This window comes from Centruroides vittatus, unplaced genomic scaffold (assembly GCF_030686945.1).
Source record: "Centruroides vittatus isolate TY-2023 unplaced genomic scaffold, ASM3068694v2 contig_1213, whole genome shotgun sequence".
Classification (NCBI taxonomy): Eukaryota; Metazoa; Arthropoda; class Arachnida; order Scorpiones; family Buthidae; genus Centruroides; species Centruroides vittatus.
In genome coordinates, this window is record NW_027120776.1 from 54,249 (window position 1) to 69,198 (window position 14,950).

The 14,950-nt window shown below is 36.3% G+C and overlaps 1 protein-coding gene across 2 annotated transcripts in view; it reads left to right on the plus strand.

The window, feature by feature from the left end:
- Positions 1–14,950, plus strand: part of LOC136985849 (enhancer of mRNA-decapping protein 4-like) — a 47,184-nt gene that overhangs the window by 15,195 nt on the left and 17,039 nt on the right. For both annotated transcript variants that reach the window (XM_067283222.1, XM_067283228.1), the window contains exons 2-4: positions 5,952–6,057; positions 6,368–6,467; positions 10,882–10,987. In XM_067283222.1, the coding sequence (XP_067139323.1) occupies positions 5,952–6,057; positions 6,368–6,467; positions 10,882–10,987 (312 nt within the window). The remainder of the gene's footprint in view (positions 1–5,951; positions 6,058–6,367; positions 6,468–10,881; positions 10,988–14,950) is intronic.

The following is a 14,950-nucleotide window of genomic DNA, read 5'->3' on the forward strand; positions in this document are numbered from 1 at the left end:
TTAGATGTTCGTTGTCTTGAACAGACAGTGTTGTCGCACTGGCAGTGGGGGGTGTCACTGTGGCCGAACCGGTGTAGATATCCTTGGAAGTTGCCATGATTGGTGAACAGCTGGCTGGTGATAAAGTTAACTGTGACGTAGTTTAGTTTTAGTCTGTTATGGATGTTCGGAAAAAAGCTGTAGGTGGTTCTGCCTGTATTACCTTCATCCCACAGGCGTTGCCAGATGCCAAAGGCCGTGTCTTGAATTAGGTGTTTTGTTGCTATTAAAGGAATGTCATCGTAGGCGAGTATAGATGAGTTGGAGGCCCCCTCTTTTGCAAGGCGGTCTGCTTCTTCATTTCCTATGACGCCGGCGTGGGATCGGGTCCATAGGAAAATGACCCTGTTGTTGCATTTGATCAATTCTTGGATGATGAGCCTCTGGAGATTGCCGCCACTTTTGTTGGTGTTGAGGCTAAGGAGAGCAGCACGACTATCAGAGCAGATGACAATGCGGCTGTTCCTGAGGTTGCGGGAGGTGTTGACGTACTGAAGGGCTCTGTAGATTGCATAAAGCTCGGCTTGCATTATAGTGCAGTGGCCGGCAAGGTGGAAGCTTTCACGGTGGATAAATGTATTGTTGTGGGTAGAGTAGTGGGCCAGGCCGGCTCCCACACCGTCCTTGGACCTAGAACCGTCAGTATAGACGATTTGAGTGGAGAAGGACGTGCCGAGGTCGTTGTTGATGTAGATGATGGGCTGCTTGGCCGGGTGAAGAGGTGATGGATAAAAAGTTTTAGTTCGGGTTTTACAATTTAGGTTAAAGAGCGAGTCCATATCAAGGTTTGGCAAGAGGCCAATGCGGAGGTAGTTGATGAAATCTTTCTTTTTTTGAGTGGTCATGTTGAGGTGGGTTAACCTCCACAAAGCCATGATGGCTTGGGCCCTGAGGAAGAGCGGAGGGAGACCAGTAATAACTTGCAGCGATGCCGTTGGTGATGTCCTATAAGCACCGGATATGCGAAGTAAGCAGATTCGTTGGACTTTGTCAAGGGCGCGTTTGATATGAGCCCGGGAAGCAGCTGTTCCCCAGATCGGCGCTCCATACAGGATAATAGGCTCTATGGCCTGCTTGTAAATGTGGATTAGGTTGTTAACATTAAGCCCCCAGTTTTTACCAGCTAGATAGCACAAAAGGTTCGCTAATTTGGCCGCTTTACTGCAGACATGGTCAATGTGATAGTTCCATTTGAGGCCTTGATCTAGAATTAAGCCGAGATACTTTAGTTCGTTCGTGTGCTTGATTTTTATGCCGTTTATCTTTAAGGAGGGGGGTTTCTGTAGCTGGCGCCCCCGTGACATTAGCATACAGATTGACTTGTCTGTATTGATTGTAAGCTTGTTGTTGTCGCTCCAAGTGTGAATGACGTTTAAAAGTTTGTTAGCTTCCTCCTGAAGCTTTTCACTATTTCTGCCCGAGAGCATCAGAAGGGTGTCATCCGCATAGCCCTGAAGGACCCAGGGCACGCTGATGTTGCTTGGATTGATTCGAAGAAGCTCGTCATACATAATGTTCCATAGCCCTGGGCCCGACCTAGAGCCCTGCGGGCAGCCGCGCGTCATATTTTGTATAATCGGTGGGTCTAGGTCATAACTTCCTACAGACCTGTTGTTGAGATAGTCTTTCAGGATGTTATAAAGGTTGCTAGGGCATTTGTGCCGCTTGAGAGAGCTTAGAAGTGATGGCCACCAGAGTGAATTAAAAGCATTACTGTAATCAATAGAAACCATGAGCACATGGTGATTGATGTCCCAGGCCTTAGCGATGAATTGCATGGCATGATGTAGGGCGTGGTAGGTGGACTTTTTTGGGACGAAGCCGAACTGGTTATTATGGAGGAGGTTATTGCAGTAGAGGTAGTGGTTAATACGGTTGATTATGAGCCCGTCTAGGGCTTTGCCCAAGACTGGTAAAAGACTAATCGGCCTAAAGTCGGTCGCCTTATCTGGTGTTGCTTTGCCGACTTTAGGGATGAACTTGATTGCAGCGTTTTTCCAGGAGGTGGGGAATTGTTGGTTTTCAAGGCATTTGTTGTAAGTGTAAACAAAGGCGATAGGAACTGCTTCGTATGCCTTTTTAGCCATGAGGGGTGTAATCCCATCAACACCTGAGGCCTTCTTGTTGCGCATGGTGAAAATTGCTGCACGGACTTCGGCAAAAGTGAAAGGGACATCGTTGTTAGAGTTTGGATGAGTTAAGACACTATTCCTGATGCTAGTTTGAGTGTAGTTGTCTTTGCTGGAATCATCCAAAGGAAAATGTGTGTCGAGAAGGTGTTTATAGGCTTCTGAAAGCTCTGATGTAAATGTACCATCCTCCCTTTTGATATTAACAGGGATACTTGTAGCTTTTCTTGGCTTAAGCACCGTGTGATAGGGATCACTCCATGCGCTCTTATTGCCAATCTCGCTGCAGTACTTTTTCCATGCCTGCGTCCTCGCTGTGTTAATTTCGATTTTATAGATGCGAAACTCTTCAAGGTAATTTGTCTTTTTGATCTCTTTGAGCGTTGGGTTGTTTTCTCTTTTAAAAAGCCTATAAAGGTGCCTGACATTGCGTCTTCGTCTATTAAGCGTGTTGTTCCACCATGGTGCATTACTATGATTTATCTCTTTTATGGTGGTAGAGTAGTGGTAAGAGTTCAATATAGAAGTGGTTAATATGGTCGGCTAGCTCCTCAACGTTGGTAATGTCCGAGAGGATCCCCTGAATTGGGGTTGCCCAGAACTGCTTGAAGAGATCTTGAAAAGTGGTCCAGTTAGTCTTCCTGATTGTGATGTTGTTATTGATATTTATAGGGTTGCTGGTTTTAATGTAAGTCTTAATGTACCTATGGTCACTCAAGCTATTTTCTTCCAGAGTGCTACAATAGGTGACGAGCTTGTGGGCCTTGTCATTAGCTAGGCACAGATCGACCCAACTTTTCCCACGAGTGCAGAAGAAGGTCGGGAGTGGGCTGGTATTGCAGGAAACAATTTGGTTCCTTGACATATACTCGCAAATAGAAAAACCGCGGGGGTCTTCTTCTGGGCTGTGCCAGACTGGGGATTTTGCATTGAAATCCCCAGAAGTAACCCAGGGGAAAGCACTAATTTTGGGGTGTATGTACTGCATTTCATCAATCAGATGGTGTATGTCATCGTTTGGTGAACAGTAGACTGATGAGAGATAAAGGCGGTTATTGCCGTGAGTAAGCAGAACGGTAGTGATGTGATCGGTGCTGAGGTCTGGGCAGAAGTTGGCTATGATGTTTTTGCTGCAAATGAGTATTCCCGCTTTGATAGTGCTACAGAAGTTCTGAGGGGGGGTGAACTCTCCATTTCCCAAACCGGACAATTGAGTTGTTGACAAGGTAGGGTTCCTGTATGAGAACGATGTCGGCTTTATGATCGTCCACCATTTTTTTAACGAACGAAGAAGCGGCCTTGGACCTCTGAGTGTTGATGGTGAGGAGTGTGAGACGGAAGTTGCACATAGCAGTTGAATGCATGCTTGGGCTACCGGTATGAGTCAGGGTGTTGATAGAAGGCTGAGTTTTAATGTTGGTTTGATTACACCCCATAATCAGTTTGTTGAATTCGTTGCGTTTTTATTTTTTGTAGAATAGTGCAATCCTGACTAAAAGCGTTATGATTTGCTGGAACCCTTTTGTTTGCAGTTACTTCTTTGTTGTAATTGTTGCAGTTAGTGCAGCAAGGGGTGCTGTGTCTCTTTGTGCACTCGTTGAATTTGTGCGACTTGGCACAGTGGCTACATCGAGTTAGTTCTTGGCAGTCCTTTGCTAGGTGATTAAAGCCGCAGCAGCGGTAGCATCTGGTGACCGGGATAAAGTCATCGGCCCGCACCGTGGCCCAAGACAACGAGAGGTGACGGTTATTTATGATAAGGCTACGTATTGCTGGAGTAACCGATAACACCATGTGTCTGCAGTTTTCTTTTGTACGTCCCTTATTGAACACCGTACTAATGCGGCATTGTTGAGTGAAACTTTCTAAGGTGTGGCCCATCCATATGTTGTTTTGTTTATATAGAGTCTGTATTAGATATTGCTCTTCGACCGAATTTGGGACGTTTAAGAGAATGATTCGGGGTCTACGGCCCTCTGTAACATGGCATTTAACTTTTTCTTTAATTGAAGGGATGCCTTCTATAGCTTCCCTAAGTGTTTCTCCATCTTTATTATTTTGAACCCTTATACAGATCCCTTGGTTTTTAACTTTGTAAACTCGTTTGATGCTAAGCCCCAACTCGTGTGGTTGGATGGCTTCTTTCAGAGTGTTGATTAATTTATCCGGGTTTTCGTTTGTATCTTGGTCTTCTGCTTTGGGGTACACCAAAACAGCGTGTGTCCCCCCACTGCCTTCCTGCTGTATCTTAGAAGATAGAGATCTAGTAATTGTTTTAGTGGTGTTACTTTGCTTAGCTCCTGAGCTGACGATATCTGCGTAGGTTTTGGAGACAGTAGCTGGTGTTAAAATTTGAGAAGTTTTGGATATCAGTTCTTTGAGCATTCCATACATCTGATGAATAGCTGCGAACATTCGTGCAGCTCGTTTCCTGACTTCAGCCCTTTCGTGTTTTCGCACAGCGGAGTTGGTGGACTCTGGGACAAGCTCCATGATCCTCCCTAGACTAACATTAGCTTCCTTGAGAATATCTTCATCAGAATCCCAGGTACAGGGTGTGTCTTCTTCATTTTCACTATCTGCCGATGTACTGGTGGGTGGTTGAGAAGAACAGTCCCCCAGCGACTCGAGGATAACCTTCGGGTCCTCCATTGAAGATGCGAATAAGAATAGACCCCGAAAAAAACAATAAAACAGAGGAAACGCCAGATCGGCTAAAACTACGCTGATAAGCTGAGCCCCGCCGACAAGATTATCTACGCCGAACGGCTACAAGAAAAGCCAAACGGCGAATGACGTCCGGTGACGAGAAAAAAAAAAAAAAAGAAAAAATAAAATAAAATAAAAAATAAAGCAAAACAAAAATCGGCAGCAGTGAGTCCTCAGTCCACAGTAGCCGTTCAGCTGACACAACCGTCAGCTAGAACGAAATAAAACCCGCTGAATCCTGTCAATCACAGAATTTTGTGCCCAGCCGAAGGGAGGAAAAAGTCCAAGACGATAGTTTGCGAGAGATGACACCGCACTTGTAGGTATCCGAAATAACACAGTTGCGCCAAACGGCTCGGTAGACGCCGATAGGCTAAGCAGTAGGCCGTTAAAGTAAACCGACCCGGACAAAACCGCGACAATAACATCAAACAGGAAGACAACCGTTGGGCTTCAGCGTAAAAAATACGCAAAAAGAGCGAAAACTGAAGCCTCGTAAACCTAGTCGCCGAACGGCTACGACGCGTCAACCAGCTACGGCGACCACGTGGTGACTTACAGTCCTTTGTTAACGGTACTATTTTTGTACCTTAATATCTCGGTAACGGATTGACGGAAATAGATCGAATTTTCAGGCATTAAATATAATCGTTAAGGCTATATGAAACCGACAAAATAACAGTCCGGAGGCACACGTGAGGCCCGACCAAAGTCGAAAACTTCGGACACACGTAACTTCTAAACCGCTCGGCCGATTTAAAAACATTTAACACTCACAGTTTCCTCGTTCCGCGCTCTTTCCAACAATGTATAAAACTCCTATTAAAGCACAGAATATCCAGAGAAAATACGATCGATAAGCGGAGCACAAATCTCAATGCTTGCAACAATCGCAAGGCAGTCCCTCACCCTTTGTATTGGTGCTTTGCATAACTGAGGAGAAGGCAAAAGTTGTCTGCTGTTGTGAAAAGACCAAAAAACACTTCTCTAGATCACATACAAATTGAACAAAGTGTAGAATTTTGTCAACTTTTTGGACAGAATCTAATCAGGTACATTAATCTTGTTTTACAGGTAGATCGAATAATGTATCAAATGGTCAGATGGAGTCAACTTCAGAAACATTAACAGATAATCCGCAGAATGAGAATCTCAAGACATCTGTGCAGAATCAAAAAATGTATGTATTATGAACACTGTTTTAACAACTTATCCAAAAAAAATGCTATGCATTAAATGTATTGAAAACTAAACTATGTTCTGTATTAAGTTCATAAGATTTGTCAAAAATATTTATATTTAGTGAGGTTTGTTTCTTCTTGTATGTAATGCCTAAAGAAGTCTGAAAAAAATCAAATGAAAATAATAATTTCAAACTTAATTTGTTGTTATCGGTGTCTCAACTGTCGGCTATCAAAAATCGCTACGAACTTTCCGAACAACCCAATAGAATACTTTTTTATAAAACAAACTGAAATTTCCTTTTACAGTATTCTCACAGGTAATGATGAAGATTTCAGTTTTGGCATTCATGCTCAAGATGTAATTATCTATCCAAGTTCACCTCTTCATAGTTCAGGTAGCAGTAAGGTAAGAATAGAAGTATTTCTGAAGTTTCTATTTGTAAATTTTTCCATGTATGTATATGAGAAACTGAATGTTTCCAGATATACACAAACTATTTATCATGCATAAATTATATTGGTTATATCTTTTTGAGATACTCCCCATCTCATTCTATACAGTATTTTATCCTTTCAAACCAGCTGTGGAAGCAATTATGCCAAGATTTCTGATGCTTTTAACATGCTTTCTGTACCTAAAAACTATCTTTACTGCACTTTGGAAAGTCTCAGAAGTCACAAGGTGTTATATCTGGAATATAGGATGGTTTACTAGTAATATTTAATTCAGTTAGGAAATCCATTGTCCTCATTGTCATATGCCAAAGTATTGCCATTAAGAAGCAGAAGATGCCAAAGTCCAGTGTTTGGCAATCTCCAACAAATCTCCTGAAAGATATGTTGTAGAGAAATAGTTACATATTAATTGTCAGTAACAGTCTTTTGATCTTCTAGGCCAGGGGTAGCAAACCTATTGCGTGTGTGCCCAAATTGGCACGTCGGAGAAATCATCTGGCACGTACCATAAGATTTCTGTTTATCACATGGTGATCTTTTTTCCAATCAGCTTCTTTACATTTACTCTAATTAAAGCACATTCATTTTATTTATTTAAACATAGTTATTCCAAGTCTAGAACTTTGTCAGGCATAAGCATTTTTAAAGATAACTATGCTTTATGGCACGTGGACTCAAAAAGGCTTGCTATCTCTGCTCTAGGCATATGATTGCACAGTGGTTGTCGAACAGTGGTAATATTCATTGGATAAAGTAGTCGTGTTTATCCAATGAATATTACCACTGTTCGGCAACCAACACATGAAATGCTTCACCTTTGCATGTGATGGCTCATTTATAAACATCAAGACTGCCAATTTGTTAATACAGTTTATTGTCTGTAAGCAGATTCTTTCAACATGCCACTTTTGGCACATCTACTGTAGATTTGTCATCCCTGGGCTAGACTGAACTCTGTTCTTGTGTTACACATGGATCTAATCTTACTGCAATCATTATGATTCATATGTTGTTCTGTGAATACTATTGAAAGTCAGCTGCTTCTACCTTGTTTAAAAGTTATCCTGCCACATCAGAAAATCTCCAAACAATCCAATTACTTGCATACAATTCAGCGCAGAGTGAAAATCTATCTTATAAATGCTGGAATTATTGAGCTCAGTTAAATCCAGTTTAAAATCTTCAAACATCATCTGAAAATGTTTGGCCAGCTTCATTACAAATGATTGACAGACCAGAGTGAGCATTTACTACCATTCTGGAATATCAGGAGTTTTTGAAAACAAGATATCTGGTTTGTCTACCAAACAAGATTTACTCTATTAAATATAATAGACTGCAGGGCTACACATTATATAATTTTCTTTTGTCTGGAAACTTTCAATCTGACCCATGTATTATATAGTAACTCGATCATCCAAGAGGGGCATATGGCCTGAAATGCATATCATTTGTATAAAATAGAAAATAAAAATCCACTATCAAGAGGAGTGTTCCTGTGTGATAAGTTCTCGATAGCAATTTTATGCTTGGTTCCAAGGAACATACAACATAATGAGAAAACAGTAAGCAATCGAGTACTGTGAATCATTCAAGTTAAACTAGGACTTTGGTTTGAGGTTTGCAGTTGTGCATTGAAATATCTGCTAAAGTAGAACTTTCCACTCAGTGTGAGATATGTTCTGCAATTAAATTTATAAATGCCAAAGTATGTTCCAGCAGTCAAAATTCATAGGCAGATTTACATGTTTTGAGGTGGTACAATGAGGGATGGAACAGAGAAGTGATCGTACAGACTTTTCATGGGAAGTAGGCAGAATGTGTAATTTGAAAATGGAAGATTTTTCCAATCATTTGTGTTTGATGCTCTAATGCAGTTGGTGAATGAAAAAATTGAATGTCAGTCGAGTACAGAATTCTCCCAAATTTCTCTTATTAATGCTTATATGAAATTGTTAGTGAAATGCAATATTACAAATGATGTTTAAACATCTCAGACAAAACATGCAAAACAATGGATTGCAGCAGCACTCACAATCTTTGATCAGTATACCAAAATTGGTAGTTTGCTGTTAGACAACATTGTAATAGATCGTGAAACTTGGATTACAAACTCAAAACCAGAAAATAAGCAGTAATTAGTGGAGTGTAGGCATATTTACTTGCCAAAGATGAAAAAAATGAAACAGATACTTTCTGCCAAGAAACTTGTGAACCATCTTTTTGGGACATGAATCCAGTTTGAAACTGATCATGGCTAGCCATGGCACTGTATCTAAGCTAAGCATGGTAACCAACTGTTTCTGCTCAGTGAAAATATAGAAAATATCATATGTACTGTCAGTTCTATATTTTCAATTTGTTTGTTATACTTGATTGGAGAAGTGGTTCAGGGTGGAACAGAGTAAACATGCCATCTGTCTATATATATATGTGTGTGTTGTGTGTGTTACCGGCAAAACCCAATTTTACGCCAAACTAGTTTGGCGTAAGCGTGTCAGGCCAAACTAGTTTAGAATTACTATTCAAGTATATTAATGGTTAAAATAAAATTAAAAGGCAATTAATTAGATGAACATTAGATGAATAGTCTACTTAATAATTATGGTAATTTATTAGAATAGGTTAGGTTAGAACGCACGTTCCCAATGTTCCTTGTCTTCTGATTGCTAGACTCTGAGACTAGCCGCCACCTTCAATACGTAGGGTAACATTAACTCCATTTTTTATAATTAAGTAGACTATGTTTGAATAAATATTGTTCATCTAATTGATTGCCTTTTAATTTTATTTTAACCATTAATATACTTGAATAATAATTCTAAACTAGTTTGGCGTAAAATCGGGTTTTGCCAGTAACATATATATTACATAAATGAAAAAAATAGTTCACTGGATATATTCAGTAAATGCAGAAAGAAGTTTGGTGGAAGCATTTTCTGTTTTATTAATATGATAAGACAGGACTGACAAATTGTTGAGATAATTGAAGTAAAGCTTTGAACAAACAATACTTCAGTCATGAGAAACCATGAGCCACATAGAACCTCACAGGTGATGGTATTCCTATGAGGTTCTATACGGCCCCTGGGATTTTGGCAATGTAATTTTATTTGTTGTTTATATCCTTAATGTGCAGCCCTAATTAAGCTGATATTGATGACAAAAACATTCCAACTAACCTAAACCAATGAAAAAATGAGAATAAAATATGAATTACTGGCCTTTGTATTATTAGCAGATATTTATTAGTACCTAGTATACTGGGGTTATAAGTATGTTAAAGCCTGCAGCTCTAAATAAAAATGCATACAGTGCATCAGAAGCCTATGAAATTCTCTTTTAGAATGTATCCAGAAAATATTGCTCATTACTCCTTTACTTCATTAAATTATAAAATGAGAAATTTAATGTTATTGATTTGCTGTTAAATTTTGAGATTTATATTCCAACTTATATCCCACAAAACAGATATTTCTTGAACTGAATTTATTAATAATTCTATATTCACTTTATGATCCAGCATTTTAATCGAGAAAATTTAAGTTTCATATATCTCACTGGAGGTAGACACGGCAAAAAATTGTGGCATGTGAAAGAGAGTATAAACATTGTAATTTCAATTATATGCAGCAAGAAACCATGTGGGCTCCGGCAATATGAAACTTGCTGTAATTGTATTGTGTGAAAGATCCCATGGGAATATATATATATATAGAAATTGACCAATGGCATGGTTTTGAACCAGATTGTGCAGAAAAGGCTGAAGGGTGTTTTGTTCATTGAGTCCTTTCTTTGTGGAACAAAAATAAATGTCTAAAATTATTGTGATAACCTGAAAAAAATTACAGCAAGCTATTAAAAAAAGATTTGACGTACTGAGCTATAGAGTGATTTTGCTTTATGATAATTCAGCAATTTGAATGCTATCCACAGCATTCAAATTGCTGAAAAATTTACACACCATATAACTCCAATCTAGCACTTTACTGACACACTCATGTTTGCATTTGAACAAGCTTTTGGGAGGACAATGGTTCCTAAGTGATAGTTGTACAGTTGTCTGCAGCTCTATCAGCTGCAGACAACTGTACAAGGTTGGGTTCAAGTTGGCAGAAGACTTCTTTGATGAGAATTTGCAAAAGCTTATCTGTTGATATGATGAATAACTTTAAATTTATTCATATATTTAGATACTGATATAGTTCAAGTAAATGATTAATGGAAATATAATTATCTTGTAGTAACATACAGTTATGTTTTTAAAACTGTAAATACAGAAATTTTCTTGCATTCAATAGGAGTTTTTATAATCAGATTTGTAATTAAAGTTCTTTTAAAATAGATTTCTATTTAATTTTCAGATAACTATACATAATGTGGTGGACTATAGTTGGGAACAGAAGTCATATGTTGGCCGATTAGTCAGTGTTCACCTCTCAGGAAGTTACTTAGCCTACTCTCTTAGAGGTAATGGATTGAATTTTTAGAAAGTTTAAAAATTACTGATAGAAAATTACCTTAATTTCTTGTGTATAATATACAGTGGTGTTTAATTGTAAAAATTGCTAGAACACAGATTGTCTGCTTTCAAATCAACTTTAAAACACAGATAATTCACTGGTTATATGCAGGATATTAAGGTATTTTAAAAAAATTAAACTGTTTGAAAGTAAAAATAATCATTTGATCATAATACAAAATGTGTAAATTTTAAATGTTAAATTCTATTCTATGATTAATTGAACTTTAAGGAAACTACATTAATTGCTTGTGCTCACAGAGTAGAAAAGTGTACAGTTTAGATATATTTAATTAAACTCTTAAATATACTGTCACCAACTTTTTGTTTTCTGTTAAATGTTCTTCCTATCTTTGAATTGTCCTTTCTTAAATCAAACCAATACAAAAGAGAATAAGTAGAAATTTACAGAAAATAAATAGGAAGAGTAACAAAACAGATTAGATTTTTTTCAAAAAATTTCTAAATATCACTGCAGAATGAGGCCCTGCATTGTTATATAACAGAAATCAATTTCTGATTTGGTGAATTATTTTAAGTAAATAATCAAAATTTTTATACAAAATACTTCTTTCACTGTCAAAAAAATTATTTGTTGCAGAACAGATTCTTTGTGAAGGTTATGAGTACAATGACAAATGGCGTGTACATTTGAGTGGCTCAATTGGTTCACTTTGTGGCATTTAATTTAAAAAAATGATGGAAGAGAAATATAACTACAGTCAATGAATATTTTGCTAAATTATAAAGTGTACTATAATACAGGGTTTGAAATTTGCATTTGTATAGTCCCAGGTAATCAAAATTTTATTTGGACTATCAAATGTACTTTTGAAGTTGTCCAGTAGGCAACCTTATTTATTTTCTTGTTTTTTTTTTTTGTATTTTATGCATATCTTATCCCATTAAATAGTAACTACTTTTTTGGTAATAATAATAAAAACAAAGCAATAGAAAGTTTGTTTTAGACATCACTACATTATGACAACATCCAATGTGGTCACCATGAAATATGAGAATAGAAAGCACATGAGCTGACATAAAAAAAACTAAAAAATTTGATTTAAAAAATTATTCTTTAAAGCTGTAACTAATGTAAAATTGATGACCGAACTGCATTTCGTACGTTTCCAGCAGTGCCGTCAATACAGTGGCGTAGCTAACATAATTTGCGCCCGGGATACGACACTTTATTGACACCCCCTCCTCCTTCCAGAAACACATATAGTTTGTCTTGGAGACCATTTGGGCGCCCCTCTGCAAGTGGTGCTCGGAGCATGATACACCCCCTTGCACCCCCCTCGCTACTCCACTGCGTCAATATAAACAAAAAGCTTTTCGTTTATATTGACGACATTCTTGGAAACGTACAAAAGTTCAGTTTGGTCACAAATTTGATTCAAATGAAAATAAAATAATTTCTAAAACATATTACTAAATTAAGAATGCATCTACTAGATCAGTGTTTCTCAAACTTTTTGGACCGCGATCCCCCTTCTGCACTTAAAAATTTCAAAGGACCCCCGAAGAATAAGTATGTGTCAAAAAACATCCCGGGGAGGGAGGGGGTTAGGCTCATATTTAAATATTTATATTATTTTTATTATTTATATGTGCAATTTATTTAAGTAAAAATTATTTTATATATTTTTTATTTCTATTACAGTATTTCTAAACATGAATCCATAGTAAATTTATAAAATATTTGAAAAAATTGATCTGGCATCAATTTTTCAGCGACCCCCCCCAAATATTTTTCACGACCCCCACTTTGAGAATCACTGTACTAGATTAATATTTTCTGATATTAAATTAATTTTGTTTTTATACAAAATAAAGTATATAACAAAAGGCTCTTTTGCCAGAACCAGTAATTTTTGAACTAAATGAGTTATCATTTTATTCACATTCTAAATTGAACAAGTTGAATTCTTTAATTCATTAATCAGCAATTTAGATTTTCATTTTACTTATATATAGTATCAAATAATAAATTTTATTCAATATTCAATTAGTCATTAGTGCTACACTATACCAAAATTTTGATATTGTTATCAGGCTTGACATCAAGATTTGTTTGATATATCAATAATCAAAAAATTTTGAATGTCGATATCAATATTTAAAAAATTCCGAATAAAATACTAACTTTTATCAACAATGGCAAATATTGGTAATTCAGTATCGTGGGTTCCACAAGATTTTCAAGAATTCTTCTTATTTTTAGACTTAATAAATGACTGTATAGTGTGCAAGCAAATAAAAAAGCTTTATTTTTTGTGTGTGTGATAATTTTCCTGTATTACCTGGTAGTTTATTTTTAAAAAAATATGTGCTCTACAGTTTGGACAGCATTACAGAACAACCAGAAGTTAGAGCTGGTGTCCTGCTGGACAACTATCAGGTATTCTTAATTTCTAACTCTGTAATAAAAAAGATAGAAACTAAAATAAAGTAATTTGATTTTTTAATTAAAAAGTTCAATAAGTTACGAATCTGTTCTGCATTAAAACAAAATGAAAGTGGAAAAGTTTTATTTTGCTTTCCTAACTACATAATTCCTGATGTGTCTTTAGCATGAGATATAGCTTCTATACAATAATTTAGCTTATATTTATATTTTTAAACTACTATACTAAATTATATTCTTTATTTTTTTAATTCATAACTAGATTAGATTAGATTAAATTAAAAAAAAAGAATAATACCATTAATAAATCAAAAGACATAAGTGAAAAAATTCTAATACTACTAATTACCAGTTGATTGAAATATCAACAAAATTGAAAATTTTATTAATATTTATGTAATCATACGCAATCTCATCAGAAATCTATTAAATATTTATGAATTATGAGTTAATCTCGAACATTTTTGACTGTAAATAGCATGTTTATGATTACATCTTGCATTTGATGAATAGTTTAGAGGAATGAAAGATGTTATAAAATTTGTATTTATTGATTAGATAATTGATTAATTTAGATTATAAGTTCCTATAAGCACTAATAGCAAAATAAAGAATCCAGGTTTATCCATAAAAATATAAGAATATAATTTCTATGGTAAGAAGAAATGATAATTATCTAAAATTATGTAAGGAAAATATAATGAGAAAATCATCCAACATTTTTAAGAAATCATAAATATATTTAATCATTAATGTTTTTAAACTTTGCTATCTTATCAGATTGTTCACTTGAATTTTAGTTGTTTTGTTTCAAATGGATAATTGGGATGCAATTTGAAAAAATTGTAGACCTATAAATTCTTACTGTTGTCCGTTTGTCCGTTTTTCCTTATCTCAAGAACGGAGTTAGACGGATGAAGGACGAGGCCAAGTATGGAAAGATTAGGGGCAGGAGACCCTGATTAACTATATACAAACTTCCAGTTAAAAAACTGGAAGTCACATTATTTCAATTAAAAAATATTCCCCCAAAAGGAGTTAGATATCAATAGATGACCTGTACGACTTTATTGCTAATGGAAAAGTATTATCTACAAGGGCAAGACACTACTAATTTGAGGTGGAGAGCATATATATTAAATTAAAAAATTATTAAAAATACGATTAAAAATTTCAGCCCAGCATTGCGGCAATGTCACAGTAAATAATTGTTTGCTTTATTATTCAAATCAAACAGAATAGCTGAAAATTAAATCAGTTATCTGATGGAGAAACAAAACAAGCTTTAAAAGTATTCATCACATAATATCATCTGATCCTTGAAACTAAATTTGATAGAGTAATTGTCAGAGTTTCATCTCCCATCCACATTCAAACGTTTTTGTTGTCTACTATCTCTAGGAAGCACCATAAACAAAAATGGTGACTGTGCAGTAGAGAAGGTATTTTGTGTTCTGCATCTCATCACTCATCATTTTACAACATGAGAAATCTGCAGGAA